General features: G+C 44.2%; 1 protein-coding gene across 1 annotated transcript in view; it reads right to left on the reverse strand.

Moving 5' to 3' along the window:
- Nucleotides 1-4,378: 4,378 nt before the first annotated feature.
- OGG1 (8-oxoguanine DNA glycosylase) overlaps nt 4,379-18,690 on the reverse strand; it is a 34,623-nt gene continuing 20,311 nt past the window's right edge. Inside the window, exons 5-7 of the mRNA XM_082265773.1 lie at nt 15,119-15,266; nt 11,853-11,902; nt 4,379-4,537 (exon numbers count right to left, since the gene is read on the reverse strand). Coding sequence (XP_082121899.1) covers nt 4,433-4,537; nt 11,853-11,902; nt 15,119-15,266 — 303 coding nt within the window. The 3' untranslated portion in view covers nt 4,379-4,432. The remainder of the gene's footprint in view (nt 4,538-11,852; nt 11,903-15,118; nt 15,267-18,690) is intronic.

Here is an 18,690-nt window from a genome sequence, read left to right on the forward strand (position 1 = left end):
CAAATTCGTTTAGGTAAAGTCAAGCAGTGGCGAATCGCAAAAAAACCCCTGGTCGGAATGGGGGTAAAATCTTCCGGGGCTTAAGTGGTTAAAGGCTAAACTTGGACAATGGAGATCCCACAAAATAATCTTTGACCTAGGTCAGGATGTATTAATTGATGGCGACATGCCCTAATAATTAAACACTCCGATACCACTTCCAGCACAAGTCCAGGCTTGAGCAGCAAGATTATCTTCTCCCGAATCTAACATTGTTCTCCTAAGACTCGGCAGTCAACAGAGCGTAATTCATCATCAATTCCACCATCACTTCCAGGCTTTCAACCAGGGCCAGTACTGACTCACTAAGCCTTCCACAGAAACGCTGCTGATTGAGCTGTTAGACACATTGTAGCTGATTTACCAAAGGCAAATAGGCTGTTCACTTTGCATGGGAATTTTGCTAAGGAATATGCTCTTGCAAAGTGAAAAGTCTATTTGCCTTTGCTAAATCAACCCTATTGGTTCTGGATTGCAATGTGGCAACTGCACTGTTGCAAGTGAAGTCAGATTCCAGGTCTGCATAATACCTCTGGTCAATGATCCAAAGAAGTTGATTTACTAAAAGGCAAATAGACTGTGCACTTTGCAAGAGCAGTTGCTCCACAGCTTCGTAAATAATGGGAAGCTCTGTTGACTTCCACCTTCCAATCATATGCAACTTGCAAGCAAAAGCGGAGTTTTCTTTCTATTTTGCTTGCTTGTGATTGGGTATTCTTGGTAAAGTGAAGCTTTACTTCATTTACAAAGCTCTGAAGGAACTGCTCTTGCAAAGTGCACAGTCTATTTTGCCTTTAGTAAATCAACCACAAGGTATCAATGCTTAGGGATTAACATAAAAGCCCTAATTAAGAAGAGCTCCTAAAACTGATAAAAGGTATTTTAACGAAACCTCCTTCAGTCCTGGTTCACACTGGCGCAATGCGGGACACCCTGTACATCAGTGTCAGTTCCTGCATCGCACAGTGGTTCACACTAAGATCAGCAAATCGCTGGGGGTGTTCATGTCAATTAAACCCCCAGATTAGTAAGCAGGTCGCAGTACGAACTGTGAAATGGTGCAGGAATCGGATCGCATGGGTGTGAACACCAATTCAATCCAATTCCAGTGCGCACCAAACAAAAAAAGGCTCCTGCACCTTTTTGGTGCAAATGCGATGCGATTTCAGCAACACAGTTTGTATGGCTGAAATCGCATGGCGCAGACATGGCATGTGATCTGCACAGCAATGCGGTGCAAATCACATGCGATGACTGGCATTGCACCAGTGTGAACTGGCTCTAAAGGATTTTTATAGGTACAACCCAAATGTAACCCCAAACCTTCTCCTCTCTACAGCATGTCCCAGAATTGTGTTTTCTTTTACCTTGTTCCCGTAGTGAGAAACCGGGTTCACTCCCAGGCTGTGACACCACCAGGATTGGAACATTCCTGCAGAGGCAGCTACTGGGAGCTTGGCTTCTCCTGAAGTAGGTAAACACCTAAACTACATCTTCCTTTTTTTTGGAGTCAAGGGCAGGGAGGTTCTGTAGTCCGGCAGGCAAGGAAAGGCAAAAATAGGTTGTTCACTTTGCAAGGAAATGTATCCACAGCTTAGTGAATGTGGTGAAATTTCACTTTGCAAAAATGAACAGCATTTCTGCTTGCACATGATTGGAAGATAGAGAAGGGCTTCACCCCATTAACTGAGCTCTGAGGAAAATTTCCTTGCAAAGTTTACCATCCCTTGCAAAGTGAACAGTCTATTAGCCTGTAATAAAGCAGGGCTAAGACTTTAAAGCTCCACCCATATTTTGAACTTTCTCCCCACCCCCCTCCCAGTCGTTATCGCTTTACAATTCCTCATTGAACTTTTTTTAGTAGTCTATTTACCTTATTTGCACAGGGTATTGCGCCGCGGCGAGGTACGTCAATTCCGGCCGGGCATTAGCTCCTGGGATATAAACTTCATCAATCCCAGGAGTCAATGGGAAACACGAACATGCAGTATATTGGCATGCGCGAGATCAGGAGGTGCATGCTGGGATAGTCAACAGCGCCGTATCCCGGAAGGAGATACCAGAGGGCTTTAGATGCCCACACTAAAGATGGGAGCATGCTCATGGGGGCAGCAAAGTGAGTTAAAAAAAAAAAAAAGGGCAGTACAGTGGCTAAGTGGTTAGCACTTCTGCCTTACAGTAAGTAGATCATGGGTTCAAATCCTAACCATGACACTTCTGCATGGAGTTTGCATGTTCTCCCTGTGCTTGCGTGGGTTTTCTCTGGGTGCTTTCCTCCCACACTCCAAAGACATGCTGGTAGGTTAATTTGCTCCAGTCTAAATTGCCCCCCGTACATGTCGGATCTGTAGACTATAAGCATCACGAGGACAGCGATAGACGAAATGCAAGCAGGCAGTTCATTATTTTAGAAGAGACATGGAAACAAATAGAGGAAAGAAGATGTGATGTCACACTTACCTGCCTGCTCCATCTTCTAATAAATGTACACCGAGTTACCCATTTGCAGCTCAGTGTGCAATCCTGGCACTCTCTGGCTGTGCCAGAATGACTGACTCCCATGCACATGCACAGGATGACTTTACCCCCAGCTGGTCAATCAAGAAGCTGAAAATCCGGAAGTAGCCCCAGGAGAAGATGGCAGCGTCCGGTGAGGGATGTAACGGTCTTTTTGTTAGAAGTTGAAGGTGAGTATTTTGCAGTTTAGTTCCTCTTTAAATCAGCCACACACTGTTTGCTGCCCAAAATTTAGGAGCTCACAGGATTTCTGGTAGATCAAGTGGTATTTTCCTGTGCAGAATTTTTAATCTGTTGCCACCCCGGTTACACCTATGTGCAGTGGTAAAAGGATGGGTTTTACAGTGACTTAAAAATGTATTCATACCCCTTGAAATTTTCCACATTTTGTCATGTTACAACCCAAAACGTAAATATATTTTATTGGTATTTTATGCGATAGACCAACACAAAGTGGCACAGAATTGTGAAGTGGAAGGAAAATGATAAATGGTTTTCCAAATTTTTTTTACAAGTGTGGCGTGCATTTGTATTCAGCCCCCTTTATTTACTCTGATACCCCTAACTAAAATCTAGTGGAACCAATTGCCTTTAGAACTCACCCAATTAGTAAATAGAGTCCACCTGTGTGTAATTTAATCTTAGTATAAATACAGCTGTTCTGTGAAGCCCTCAGAGGTTTGTTAGAGAACCTTGGTGAACAAACAGCATCATGAAGGCCCAATGAACACACCAGACAGGTCAAGGATAAAGTTGTGGAGAAGTTTAAGGGAGGCTTAGGTTACAAAAAAATATCCTAAGTTTAGAACATCTCACAGATCACTGTTCAATCCATCATAGGAAAATGGAAAGAGTATGGCACAACTGCAACCCTACCAAGATATGGCCTTCCACCTAAACTGACAGGCTGGGCAAGGAGAGCATTAATCAGAGAAGCAGCCAAGAGGTCCATGGTAACTCTGGAGGAGCTGCAGAGATCCACAGCTCAGGTGGGAGAATCTGTCCACAGGACAACTATTAGTCATGCACTTGAGCCTTTTTGCAAAGAAGAATTGTCAAAAATGTCTCTCTCTAGATGTGCAAAGCTGGTAAAGAAATCACCAAAAAGACTTGCAGCTGTAATTGCAGTGAAAGGCGGATCTACAAAGTATTGACTCAGGGGGGTGAATACAAATGTACACCACACTTTTCACATATTTATTTGTAAAATATTTTGAAAAGCATTTATCATTTTCCTTCCACTTCACAATTATGTGCAACTTTCACATAAAATCCCAATAAAATAAATTTACGTTTTTGGTTGTAACATGAAAAAACCTGGAAAATTTCAATGGGTATGAATACATTTTCAAGGCACTGTAACTCCCATATGTCCCTTGGCAGCCGAGGTTTTTGTGCTGAGAGCCCGCTGGTCTGCCCGAATGATCCGAACCTGGCGGGACTGGCTCTCGACCAATTATCCACTGTGACAGCCAATCACAGTGGCCACATGATTGCCAAACCTTTCCACCCCCCTGGGAGTTCTAAGCCTTTTAAAGGCACACCAGGGTGGGCAGGAAGGAATGGACACCGGGGTGGGCAGGAAGGGATGGACACCGGGGTGGGCAGGAAGGGATGGACACCGGGGTGGGCAGGAAGGGATGGACACCGGGGTGGGAAGGAAGGGATGGACACCGGGGTAGGCAGGAAGGGATGGACACTGGGGTGGGCAGGAAGGGAATAAAATGGGGGAGTGTGTATGTTCTGTAGAGATGTACTTAATATCATTTTTTTAAGCTTTTCCTGGCAAACTTCAAAAACCAAAATTCCACACAAAGCATAGAAAAGGAAATGTTTAATTCTTTATGAATTTGCTACAAAAAAGTATTTACATTATTCAAGCCATCGAGTTTTCTTCCTTTATTTTGGTTTTTATCTTTGTCTTGGCTTTCGGGGGTTTGTCGGGGCTCTGGAATTTCTTGAGGTCAGAACAGAATAAGACCTGGACATGGAAACAATTAGAGGAAAGAAAAAAGTTATTCTAATTTTCTTTGACCTCAAATCCCCAACAACAATGAATGAGAACAAAATGCAATAAAACACAGAGACTAAAAAACGAGCTACACTCAATGCTATTCATGAATCAGTCACATGACACGGCTCTGGTGTGATACAAATAAAACGGATGGGACTGGTGCGGCTGTGAACTGGTGACGCTATATGTTTGATCGAGGCATCTGTCATTTACAGACACGGGAGGAGAGATACATTTGGTCTCCTTGTGTGGGGATGTAGGATTGTCGGTTTGTACACAAGAGGAGGTCATCTTCTACACTAATACATATGGATTGAAATCTGGCATCTTATTGGATATTGGACTATTTGTCTGTGGTAAAGGGAAAGGAGTGAGAGGATTTTCCTCTATCTCAAATCCACTTTTTAACCACTTAAGCCCCGGAGGATTTGGCTGCTCAAAGACCAGGGCCTATTTTGCGATTCGGCACTGCGTGACTTTAACAGACAATTGCGCGGTCATGCGGCGCTGTACCCAAATGAAATTGACGTTCTTTTTTTCCCACAAATAGAGCTTTCTTTTGGTGGTATTTGATCACCTGTGCGATTTTTACTTTTTGCGCTATAAACAAAAAAAGCAACAATTTTGAAAAAATTATATTTTTCACATTTTTTTATATGAAATTCCCACCCCAAAAAAAATGTAAAAATCTAAATTTTTTAACATTTTAGGCCAATTTGTTTTCTGCTACATATGTTTGGTAAAAAAAAAAAAAAAAAAAAATCGCAATAAGCGTATTTTGATTGGTTTGCGCAAAAGTTATTGCGTCTACTAACTACGGGAAAAATTTCTGTCATTTTTATTGTTTTTTTTTTTTTACTAGTAATAGCGGCGATCTGCGATTTTTTTTGCGGGACTGCGACATTGCAGCGGACAGATCGGACCCTTGACTGACATTTTTGACACTTTTGGGGGTACCAGTGACATTACTACAGTAATCAGTGCTATAAATAGGCACTGTAACTGTAAAAATGACACTGGCAGGGAAGGGGTTAACTTTATTGGTGATCAGTGGGTTAAATGTATCCCTAGGGGCGTGTTTCTAACTGTGGGGGGGGTGTGGCTTGTGATGTAACCACAGAGACATACGATCCTACATAGCAGGATCGTATGGTCTCTGCAGTTACACCAGGGAGAATGACAGCCGGCTTTGTTTATATCAGCCGCCTGCCTTTCTCCCTCTCCAGCGGGAGATCGCGAGTGACCAGCGGACATCGGAGACGCCGGTCACTCGCGCGGGGATGTTAGTGAATGAGCGGGGGCGCGCGCTCGCCCCTAGAGGCTCGTAGGTGAGCGACATAGCCCTACGTCGTTTTGCCTGTAGGGGGCTGACTGCCGCAGTAAATAGTCGTGCGGCGGTCGGCAAGTGGTTAAGAATACAGGTTATTTACTGGCCCGTCCCGATTTTCTTCCCTGGTTTTCTTAACAACCTTGATGGATCTGACATTAAGCATGGTCATTGGTGAGGACTAAGTCTTCATCTTTCAGACTACTAGCATTATTCTTGTGCCTTATAAGTGCTGGTAATTCTTCATATCTGGATCCTGAAGAAGCCCTTTAACAGGGCGAAACACGTTGATCCTGAATTACCCATATCGTATTCATTTGATCCCACCGAGTCAGATACATTATATGTGTAGAGAATTTTGTTATTGCTACTTTTCTTATGGTTTTAATATTTGATGTACTAATAAAATGTTCACGTTTTTATATTTGTAGGTAATGCTGGCCATACACTAGCCGAAAAATCGTTGGAAAATCTGTCATTTGGTCTGATCGTTTGTTTTTCGTTCCGTTAATGGGCACAAATGGAAAATCGTTTTTAACTTTTTAGAGCTGAAAAATCAAAGGAACAGTTTGGAAAATTCTGCCGAACGACTGATAAATTGAAAGGTTAATGTGTTTCTCGGCCGAACTGTTTGCACTAGGCATATGTGACAAACTGAACGAAAAACGTCCATTGAATGATTTATCATTCGAAATTTGGTCATTACATGATGTCGCGATTGTCTGTTTTCATGGCCGATTTTTCGGCTAGTGTATGGCCAGCTTTATAGAATTATTATTAATGTAAGGCACCTTCAAATCCCCCTTTTCTCTCCTGCCTTGTTCTCCAAGTGGAGAAAAGACGGGGGTTCCTCCCTTTCCATACAAATAAAACCCTTACTGTGAGAAAAATAATCCATTCACCCATCTGCATTTGAAAATGCATGCACTTTTTTTCATACGTGATATTAATTTGTTTTTTGTGTTTAGGCGTGTTGCAGGGCCTTTTTGCACATGTGAATTTGTATGTATATAATGCACTGTATGTACAGTGGGTATGGAAAAGAAAAGCCCCTCCTTTAAAATAATTACATATTGTTGCTTTGCAGCCTGAAATGAAGACAGACACCATTTTTGATTTATCCAGCTGTATTTACTCAGTGCAACTTATATCATCCAAGTAAAAGATACAACACCAACATGCCAAAATATTTTTTAAAAAAAATGCAAAAACAGAATAACTTGGAAAGAAGATAACCCCCTCCTAAAAATGACTTGTAAACTGAATCAGGTGTAGCTAATAATTACCTTTTTAATGGCACACAAAACTATTTGACTTTCAACTGTGATCAGCTGTGGTCATGTTGATTAGTTCAAAATAAAAAAAGCTTTCCTGGAGCATTTCAGTCCCGGTAGTGCAACTGAAGCAAACAATCAACTATAAGTGGCAAGGTACTGTCAAAAGATCTCCAGGATAAAGTTGTGGACAGGCAAGAGATGAATATAAAAAAATGTCAAAAGCTTTATCAATGCCTAGAAGCACAGTGAAGTCTATTATTAAGAAGTGGAAGGTATTTGGTACAACACAGACAATCCCTGGATCAGGATGTTTTGCCAAACTGGATGCCAGGAGAAAAACTGGCTAGAGAGGCCTACAGCAACTCTGAAGCAGTTGCAGAAATATTTTGACAAAGAGTGGTCATTGCGTGCATGTGACAACAATATAACAAATTCTCCACAAATGTGGCTTGTATGGGAGGGTTGCAAGAAAAAAGCCACTCATCAAGAAAGGCCACATGTAGTCATGACTGAGCTTTGCCAAAACACACCTAGAAGATTCTGAGGCCACATGGAAAAAGGTTACGGTCAGATGAGACTAAAATTTAATAATTTGGCCCCAACACCAAACCATATGTCTGGCGGAAATCCAATACCATCCAAATAACGTCATTCCCACAGTAAAGCATGGAGGTGGGAATATCCTGTTATGGGGTGTTTCTCTGCAGCAGGGACTGGAGCACTTGTCAGGATAGAAGGAAACCACATCTGGAGTATTCTGTCCAGTTCTGGTCGCCAATCCTCAAAAGGGATGTGAAGGAGCTGGAGAGAGTCCAGAGAAGAGCAACTAAACTGATTAGGGGATTGGAGGACCTTAATTATGAATAGCGCTTACAAGCGCTTGATTTATTCTCCCTGGAGAGTAGACGCCCGAGAGGGGACATGATAGCAATATACAAGTACCTCAATGGTGATCTCAGCATAGAGAAAAAAATATTCAGTCGCAATGAATGTATGAGGACACGAGGCCATACAATGCGATTAGAGGAGAAGAGATTTAACCTCAGGCTACACAGTGGGTTTTTTACAGTGAGGGCTACAAGAATGTGGAATTCCCTGACACAAATGGTGGTAACTGCGGGGAGTTTGGCTACTTTTAAAAGACTCTTGGACGTACATCTCAAGGATCAAAACCTTCAGGGGTATGGGTAATGGATACGTCCCCACACACCCACACAGGTTGAACTGGATGGACTATTGTCTTTATTCAACCACAACTACTATGCAACTATGTAACTATGAAAATGGAAGGGGCAATCTTACTGCCAAAATTTTGAGGAACATCTGCTGCCCTCTGCCAGAAAGAAGTCAATGGGAAGAAAGTTTACCAAAACACACAGCAATAATGATCACACAGTGGTTGGAGAATAAAAAGGTGAATGTCCTTGCATGGCCTAGTCAGAGCCCAGACTTAAACCTGGTTGAAAATCTGTGGAATGACTTGAATACTGCAGTCCACAAATGGTAACCATGAAATTTAACTGAACTTGAGAAGTTCTGCAAAGAAGAGTGGGCAAATATTGCAAAATCTAGATGTGAAACATTAGTAGAGACATATCCCAACAGACTTAAAGGCTGTAATTTAAGCAAAAGGTGGTTCATCAAAATACTGACATGGGGGGGGGGGGGAGGGTGATCCTTTTTCCAACTCTGTGATTTTGTTTTTTGATTTTTTTTTTTTTTTTTACATGTTGGTGTTATATCTTTCACTTGGATGTTATAAGTTGCACTGGAAAAAACAAAAACTGCGTCTGTTTTTGGGGGGGACTCATTCACAGCAGTGGAAACAGTGACATCTGCTGGTCATGGAGGGTGTTTACTAATCAGGTTTTGAAATTCACATGGGGTCATTTACTAAAACTGGACTGTGCAAAATCTGGTGCAGCTGTGCATAGAAACTAATCAGCTTCCACATTCTTTTGTCAAAGCTTAAAGTGATTGTAAAGTCTCGTATTTTTTAAGTTAAAAATAACAAACATGTTATACTTGCCTGCTCTGTGTAATGATTTTGCACAGAGCAGGCTGAATCCACCTCTTCTCCGGTCCCTCTTCTGTTCTCCTGGCCCCTCCCTTCGGTTAAGTGCCCCCACAGAAAGCAGCTTGCTATGGGTGCACCAGAGCCGAGTCACTGCTCCCTGTGTCCATTCAGACACAGAGCCGCAGCCTAGCCCAGCCCCCTTTCTCTTGTGATTGGCTGACTGAGAGCAGCGGGAGCCAAATGTTGTAGAGCTGCTGTCTCAGCCAATAAGGAGGGGAGGCGAGACACTCCTACAACATCGATGGACAAAGATGGGCTCAGGTAAGTATTAGGGGGGCTGCTGCGCACAGAAGGCTTTTTATCTTAAAAAAACCTGCTGACTTTACAATCCCTTTAACCACTTTAAGACCGGAAGGATTTGCCCCCTTAATGACCAGGTCCTATTTTGCGATTCGGCACTGCGTTACGTTAATGGACCATTGCGCAGTCGTGCGACGCTGTACCCAAATAAAATTGACGTCCTCTTTTTGCCACAAATAGAGCTTTCTTTTGGTGGTATTTGATCACCTCTGCGATTTTTATTTTTTGCGCTTTAAACAAAAAAAGATCGACAATTTTGAAAAAAAAAAAATATTTTTCACATTCTGCTTTGACATTCTCAAAAAAAAAATGTAAAAATCTAAATTTTTTAACATTTTAGGCCAATTTTTTTTCTGCTACATATTTTTGGTTAAAAAAAAATAATCGCAATAAGCGTATTTTGATTGGTTTGCACAAAAGTTATCGCGTCTTCAAACTAGGGGAAAGATTTGTCATTTTTGTTTTTTTACTAGTAATGGCGACGATCTGCGATTTTTTGCGGGCCTGTGACATTGTGGCGGACAAATCGGACCCCTAACTGACATTTTGACACTTTTGGGGGGACCAGCGACATTACTACAGTAATCAGTGGTAAAAATGTGCACTGTTACTGGAATAATGACACTGGCAAGGAAGGGGTAAATACTATTAGTGATCAAGGGGTTAAATGTGAGCCTAGGGGAGTGATTCTAACTGTGGGGGTGTGTGGCTTGTGAAGTGACCATAGAGACATGTGATCCTATATAGAAGTGATCATTTCATGGAGAAGAACAGTCAGCTGTGTTTACAACAGCCGACCGTCCTTCTCTCTCAGCGGGGAACGATCGCAGGTGTCAGGCGGCTTCCCCGCTGCCGAGTGGAGGCTGGAGCACGCCGCCGGTGGTGCGTGCCCGCCCCCCTAGCTTTCCGGGCGTGACCGACGTAGGTCTATGTCGGTTTGTGCAGGAGAGCCACCCTGCCACAGTAAATTTGCAGCGGGTGATCGGGAAGTGATTAATTGAACAACCTGAGGTTAGAGATTGATTGGCTGCCATGCACAGCTGCACCAGATTTTGCACTCTCCAGTTTTAGTGAATCAACCCCACAGGAATCCCATATGCTGGGACCCCCAGGTAGCTGTGATTTCGGTCTAACTGCAGAGGAGACTGTGTAATTGAATTATTAAAGGAGATTAGAATCTTGTTCACTTTGAATATCCAATCACATGCAGGTGAAAAAAAACAATAATTTTACATGATTGGATGGCTTACTAGGACTTTAAATAGTTTGTTCAGGCAAGCAATGTATGGGTGCAAAACACACCGCAAAGTATTGGTTTCAGGTATTGAAGCATTTTCACAAGTATGAGTACTCGTGAAAATACTTGGTATCGGCACCAAAACGAATACCGTATATACTCGAGTATAAGTCGACCCGAATATAAGCCGAGACCCCTAATTTTACCACAAAAAAAAATGGGAAAACGTATTGCTCGAGTATAAGCCTAGGGTGGGAAATGCAGCAGCTACTGAACCCAACTGGACCACCATGAGACACAAAACAGGGGCTGCGGGCATGGTACAGGAGATGGTGCAGGTCATAGTATAGGCATTGCACAGGTCATGGCACAGGTCAGGGCACAGGTGATGGTACAGGCATAGCACAGGTCATCGTATAGGCATGGTACAGGCATGGCACGGGTCATGGTATAGGCATGGCACAGGTCATGGTACAGGCATGGCACAGGTCATGGTACATGAGATGGTATAGGCATGGCACAGGTGATGGTATAGGCATGGCACAGTATGTACAGGTATGGCACAGTATGTACAGGCATGGCACAGTAAGTACAGGCATGGCACAGTATGTACAGGCATGGCACAGGAGATGCAGTGCTGCGGGCATGGTACAGGAGAATGTCCTGTACCATGCCCGCAGCACTGCATGAGGAAATGCAGGGGCTGCGGAGGAGTGTCAAATACCTGTCGGTGAGGCGCCTTCGATTTAAAAATTGCGCCGCCCGGCGCCAATACGTCACTGCAAATGCACCGCCGATGCTCGGGAAAGCCGCAACACGTTCGGCTATTCCCGGGCATGCGGCACATGCGCAGTGACAAGTCGGCGCCGAGCAGCGCTATTTTTAAAAAGACAGTGAAGCCAGTGACTCGAGTATAAGCCGAGGGGGGCATTTTCAGCATGAAAAAACATGCTGGAAAAACTCGGCTTATACTCGAGTATATACGGTACCCATATCGGTGCCTCCCTGGTGATAACCAGTTTTAAAATGTTACATGCACAGCAGCTGATCAAATTTCTACTTACCCCCTGTGCCCATCCGGCATATGGACCCCACAAATTCCGAAAATAATCTCCTGGAGGAAAAAAGAGCATTTTAGGAAAGGTGAGGATAAAAGTGTAGAGCTAGAACTGGCAGGGATGTCACACTCCATCAGAAGTAGCCAGAAATACTCCTATTCATCCCGATAAACTCAGCAGTGTGACACTAACATTATTACTATGGTGACAAATAAACAATCATTTACAATGCATTCTCCCATTGAATGCAGAAACAGATAATTCCCATTTGCTGCATTTCACAGAAACATGACAATTTGTGTGACAAATCATTGAAAAGATTGCACATATTTTGGGTGCATGGAATGAGTGCATCGGTGTGTCATGCAGTAGGTGGCGCAGGAATAATGGTCACTGTGACATTATGAATAATTTGTCACAATTTGCAACTTTTTTGTGACAATTTTAAACAAATTTCCCTATTGCAATTTCTCACTTAAATATTTTATTGGGCCCAATGTTCTTCTAAAAAAATATTCTGAGAAGAAAATATTATACATATGGAAAGACTACAAATAAAATGAGATATGTAACACGTTGGTAGAAAAAAAAGAAAATCTCAACAATTAAAGTGGACCTTCACCCCAAAACACAAATTGTCTGCACCTGGCTCCAGCCTCCTCCCTCTCCAACAAAAATTGATTTTTTTCTTTTAAAGCGCTTTTTACTTTTTTGTGCTGCAGGACAACATTTCCTTTCTCACCCAGGTGAAAAAGAAGTTGCGCTCAATTCCATGTGTGCACAGATGTGCTACATGGCTCTGCTTGGTCTTCAGGACCAGGAAGAGACCTTCGGCACATCTATGAACACCCAGGATTTCCTACATACATGTGTGAAGAGCGAGCGATTGAAGAGCTCCTGTACCTTCATTTGCCATGCGTGTCGGCAAGTGCACAAATGTTCCACAGATCTCTGCCTGGTCCCGAAGGCTTTAACAAAGATGGTGGTGCCAGTGAGGGCGGACAGGGCCAGCATTAACGAGACTGAAGTTCATCTTTAAGCAGCGCTTTTATACTGTATAGATTATTTTTTAACATAGGCCAATCAAAACAGTGTAAATAAGTGAATATGAAAATTGTCCTTGTGAGGTGGAAGAGATAAATAGGATGGAGGACCTTATCTTTACTGGCCAACTCAAACACGAACAATACTCTAAAATATGGGGGTTATGGAATCTTTTTGTCCTCTCTGACGAAGGGGCTACCCTACTCGGGTCCTAATCAACATCACACAGACCAATACAGATATGCAAGTCAGCTTGTTCTCCTCCGTTGACCCCCCCCCCCCCGCTTTTTTTTTTCTCTTCTTCTCTCCCCCTTTTCCTCTACTCCCTTCTCTCTTTCCTTCTCTTTTTTTTTATACTTCCTGATAGCACGGCTAGCCGTTGCTTCGATACTTCAATTCTGTTTCTAAAAAAGGAAAAATGAGGCACAGTGGGAGAGCCTCACACCAGTAGTGTAATTTTGGCATTATCATATGTTATGCAGTATGTGATGTTTGCGGCAGCCATGTGCACTGAATTTGTAAACGTTGTGCGTTGTTTTGTTGTAGCCACTTTGTGCCTTAATAAAGTTTTATATTTTAAAATTGTCCTTGTGATGAAATGCGTAGGAAAGGACCAGAAAATGTTACTGTCTGGTATGTGAGCACAAGTACAATCTGTTAGTGTTTATGTGAACTATTTTGAGCATATTTATTGTGAAATATAAGAAATCTAATCATAAGAGACTCATTTAAGAGATACTAGAGCAATCTTTATAATTGAATGATTGTGGGTGGATAAGAGATACCTGGGTCTAGCATGACCTAGCCTCTATTGGGGACTCGTATTCATTGTAGTGATCGACCGATATCGGTTCTTCTTTGCCGATAATCGGTCGATCTATAATTCATTGCACTACTCATACTGGCCTATGCTGTTATTTTTTGCCTATACAGTATACAAAGGCTGCTTACATTTTTTTTATATAATTTTTATTTTATTAAACAGCTATTGTAATCAAGCAGACCCCCGCAGCTGCGATTGCATTGGATTAAATGGAGTTGCTGTTCCCCAAGCATTTTCGAGGTGCCATCAAGGCCACGCATGGCTCTAATTTCATCGGATTTATCAGAAATTGGCTGTAAACGTCTGACATGATAAAATGAACAAAGCATATCCTTCTAAAGTGTGTCTCAATCCAAAGCACTGAGTATGATTTCTGTCTGCAGTCTCATTCCTCTGCTATCTGCACAAGTCATTTCTTACAGGTTGTGCGGACTGCAAGTAATCAAAGGGGATGAGGGAGGGGGCTTTCAGCACACAGCTTGTGATTGACAGCCTCAGCTGTGCAGGTTTCCCTATGAGATTGCAAAAAGAGGGGGGGGGTCAATTCCCCCCACTTAGTTTTCAGATTACACCAATTTCTCTCTTAATTGTGCAGTGATTGACATCAGATCTCCACCCTCTGCTTGGGGAAGCTTAGAAATGCTGTGTAAATTCTGCACTTTAAATGGCTACAGATAAACCAGTACAAACTATGCAGGAGGATTTTCTTCATTTCTGTGCATCACTTAAGGTTAGTCACTTGAGTGGGCATATGTGAGGGTTTACAACCACTTTAAAATGTTTGTAAAGGTTCAAAAAAAAAAAAAAAAAACATGTTATGCTTACTTGCTCTGTGCAATGGTTTTGCACAGTGCACCCACTACTCTTTTTTTTTTTTTTGGTCCCCTGCCGACACTCCTGGTCCTTCTCCCTGCTGAATGCTCCCATAGTAAGCTGCTTCCTCTGGGGGGCACTCGTGCCTGCTCGCTCCTGAACCGCTTCTGTGTGTCTATTAAACACACAAAGCGTAGCTCGGCCCCTATCCTCGCTGCCTCCTCACTGCCTGTGATTGACAGCAGAGGGAGCCAATGTTTCCCACCGTTGTGTCTCAGCCAATGAGGAGGCAGAGACCCGAGAGAGCTTCCGTTCTTGTGCACATTGCTGGACTGGGATCGGGCTCAAGTGAGTATAAGGGGGGGGGGGGATCTGTACACAGATGGTAAAAAACCTTCAGCCTTTAGAACCACTTTAAGGAAGAGCAATGGGCAGTAATAATGTACATTGTACAGTAATACACAACAACCAGATTCCAAATCCATCAGAATAGTAAATAAAAAAGGAAAATGTTGTTATTGGTGGTGGGAGGAGATGGGTGGAGAATGCTGAGATCAGCATGGGTGAATCATTGTGCATAAAATTCTTTTACCAATCTCCCGGTAAACCCGGTCGGTGATGTTTTTGTTCCCCTGGCCGAGCTGAGGCAGATAGTCTCTCTTAGCGATTTGCCAGACGTGGGTGTCCACAGGTACGGCTCCAGGTTTGTCCAACGCCATCAGGCAAACACAGTCAGCAATCTAAAATCACACAAAGATTATGAAAAAATATATAATAAGACAACTCAGCCCCTCACCCCTCCAGCCTCATGATCAAAACATGGTCAAATGTCAGATGAAGACAGTCAAGGAACCCAATAATTATAGATATAATTTGGAAAGCCCTGGATAAAATCATTATATATTTTATTTATACTACTAAAAGCATATTAGAAGAAATTGTGAGGTCTGTGACAAACTAGGCAGTGAAGGCAGGATTCAAGGTGACAGTCCTTGAGCTGGACTCAACAATGGGATTCAGTTTTCTGTGAACCGGTCATGAGAAAAATATGAAGACTGCCATTGTGGACCTCCTTTCGAAAATTTTGGCTGTCTGGCTGTTATGTAGATCCCCTGGTCTCAATACCTTCTGCTTCACTGACCAAGAATAAGAATGGTAATTTGTAAAGAGGAGAGAAGACAGAAGTCCTTTTCTATACAAACTGGTTCCAGTAAACGAGAAGAAAAAGCACCAGAGTCGCCCAAGTCCCTCTCTCAGCAACTCAGCTCCCTACTCTCAGCAGTGTTTCATCTCCCTGTACCCCCCCCCCCCAACTGTGACTCAGCCCCCCTCTTGCAGCAGTGAAATAACTTTGCCCCCCCCCCCACTCCCAGCAATGACCCAGCAGCTCAGCTCCCTCCCCCATCAGTAACTCAGCTCACCCTCCTCTCCAAGTAGGGACTTCATAGTCCAACACACCCTGCTCCCTCACCCATTAGTAACTCATCTTACCCTGCTCCCCTCTCCAAGTAGGGACTCCCCACAGCCCAACTCACCCTGCTACCTCACCCATCAGTAACTCAGCTCACCCTGCTCCCCTCTCCAAGTAGGGACTCCCCACAGCTCAACTCGCCCTGCTACCTCGCCCATCAGTAACTCAGCTCACCCTGCTCCCCTCTCCAAGTAGGGACTCCCCACAGCTCAACTCGCCCTGCTACCTCACCCATCAGTAACTCAGCTCACCCTGCTCCCCTCTCCAAGTCTCACCCTGCTACCTCACCCATCAGTAACTCAGCTCACCCTGCTCTGCTCTCCAAGTCTCGCCCTGCTACCTCACCCATCAGTAACTCAGCTCACCCTGCTCCCCTCTCCAAGTATCACCCTGCTACCTCACCCATCAGTAACTCAGCTCACCCTGCTCTGCTCTCCAAGTCTCACCCTGCTACCTCACCCATCAGTAACTCAGCTCACCCTGCTCCCCTCTCCAAGTATGGGCTCCACAGCCCAACTCACCCTGCTCCATCACCCTTCAGTAACTCAGCTCACCCTCCTCTCCAAGTAGGGACTTCATAGTCCAACACACCCTGCTCCCTCACCCATTAGTAACTCATCTTACCCTGCTCCCCTCTCCAAGTAGGGACTCCCCACAGCCCAACTCACCCTGCTACCTCACCCATCAGTAACTCAGCTCACCCTGCTCCCCTCTCCAAGTAGGGACTCCCCACAGCTCAACTCGCCCGGCTACCTCACCCATCAGTAACTCAGCTCACCCTGCTCCCCTCTCCAAGTAGGGACTCCCCACAGCTCAACTCACCCTGCTACCTCACCCATCAGTAACTCAGCTCACCCTGCTCTGCTCTCCAAGTCTCGCCCTGCTACCTCACCCATCAGTAACTCAGCTCACCCTGCTCCCCTCTCCAAGTATGGGCTCCACAGCCCAACTCACCCTGCTCCATCACCCATCAGTAACTCAGCTCACCCTCTTCTCCAAGTAGGGACTGTCCACAGCCCAAGTCACCCTGCTCTCTCCCCCATCAGTAACTCAGCTCCCCCTGCTCCCCTCTCCAAGTAGGGACTCCCCACAGCCCAACTCACCCTACTACCTCACCCATCAGGAACTCAGCTCACCCTGCTCCCCTCTCCAAGTAGGGACTCCCCACAGCCCAATTCACACTGCTACCTCACCCATCAGTAACTCAGCTCACCCTGCTCCCCTCTCCAAGTATGGACTCCACAGCCCAACTCACCCTGTTCCCTCACCCATTAGTAACTCTGCAGCTCACCCTGCTCCTTTCTCCCAGCATTTACTCGGCAGCCTTCACATTCCTAATGTAGTGCCAACCCCCTAGGGCAGTGATGGCGAACTTTGGCACCCCAGATGTTTTGGAACTACATTTCCCATTATGTTCATGCACTCTGTAGTGTAGTTGAGCATCATGGGAAATGTAGTTCCAGAACATCTGGGGTGCTCAGGTTTGCTATTACTGCCCTAGGGCCACTGATTTTTTTTGTTTTTTTTTGTTCCAGGTTCCTTACCACAAGTGTAGTGGCAGCCAGACAAACAGCAACATTCCCTCCTCTGGCTCAGTAAACAGTCTAGGGGTTACCTTTTGCTAATGCTTATTGCAGGTTAACTTGGATGGGGCTTAGGAAAGATTTGGGAAACTCCAAACGCTGAACATTAATGACAGGACGCTCTTCTCTTTGCAGCTACTTCCTAGAACAGTCTCTTTAGCAATAGGACAGAGAGTAGACAGCAGGTGGACACCAAAAAATGGATTTTTGTAAGATCTTACCGTAAAATCCTTTTCTCTTAAGCTCATTGACAGACGTAGTCTTCTTGATTCTCAAGAGCTGGGTTATGTTGTCTCCGCAGGAGTAGGACTAGGCAGAAAGACAAAACGTTCTGGCTCCACCTTAGGGGCAGTCCCTGAGGGTATATCCTCCCTCTCTCTGCTACAGGGAATCAGTTCTGTTTTAAAGCAGTACAGAGAATTTAACCCAACCCAACTCAATGATAGAGGGGCGGGTACTACGTCTGTCAATGAGCTTAAGAGAAAAGGATTTTACGGTAAGATCTTACAAAAATCCATTTTTCTCTATCGCTCATTGACAGACGTAGTCTTCTTGATTCTCAAGAGCTGGGACATCCAGAAGCAGTGCCACAAAATGAGGGGTGGGATTGACAGAATCAAAATCCAATCTAGAAGGCCCAACCGGAGCCAACCAGAAGTATCAAAGGACTCATCGAGAAAACAGATGAGACCTACCCCACAAATCCTCGAGGTAGACCAACAGTCTCCTCAAACAGTGGCCTGCAGGAACCTTGCGGCCAGAAGAGGCATCTGACGATGCCATCACATAAACCTTATACAATATTGTAAAGGTATGAACCGACTACTAAAACAGTCGCCTTGAAAACCTGAACCACTGACGCCTGATGGCGGAAGGTCCAGGAAACTCTAAGCGCCCGAGTAAAATGCGCCTTAACAGGGAACGGGGGATCCCGACCCTTAGATAAAATAAGCCTATACCACCGTCTGTCTGATCCATCTAAAGATGGTCGCAGCAGAACAGGCAACCCCTTCTTAGGGCCATCCGTGATCACAAACAGTGAATCCGTCTTACAAATTGAATCCGTAGTATTCAAGTATATCCTGATCGCCCGAACTACATCCACGGAAT

Source organism: Pelophylax lessonae (assembly GCF_965119305.1).
Source record: "Pelophylax lessonae genome assembly, chromosome: 8".
In the NCBI taxonomy this organism is placed as follows: Eukaryota; Metazoa; Chordata; class Amphibia; order Anura; family Ranidae; genus Pelophylax; species Pelophylax lessonae.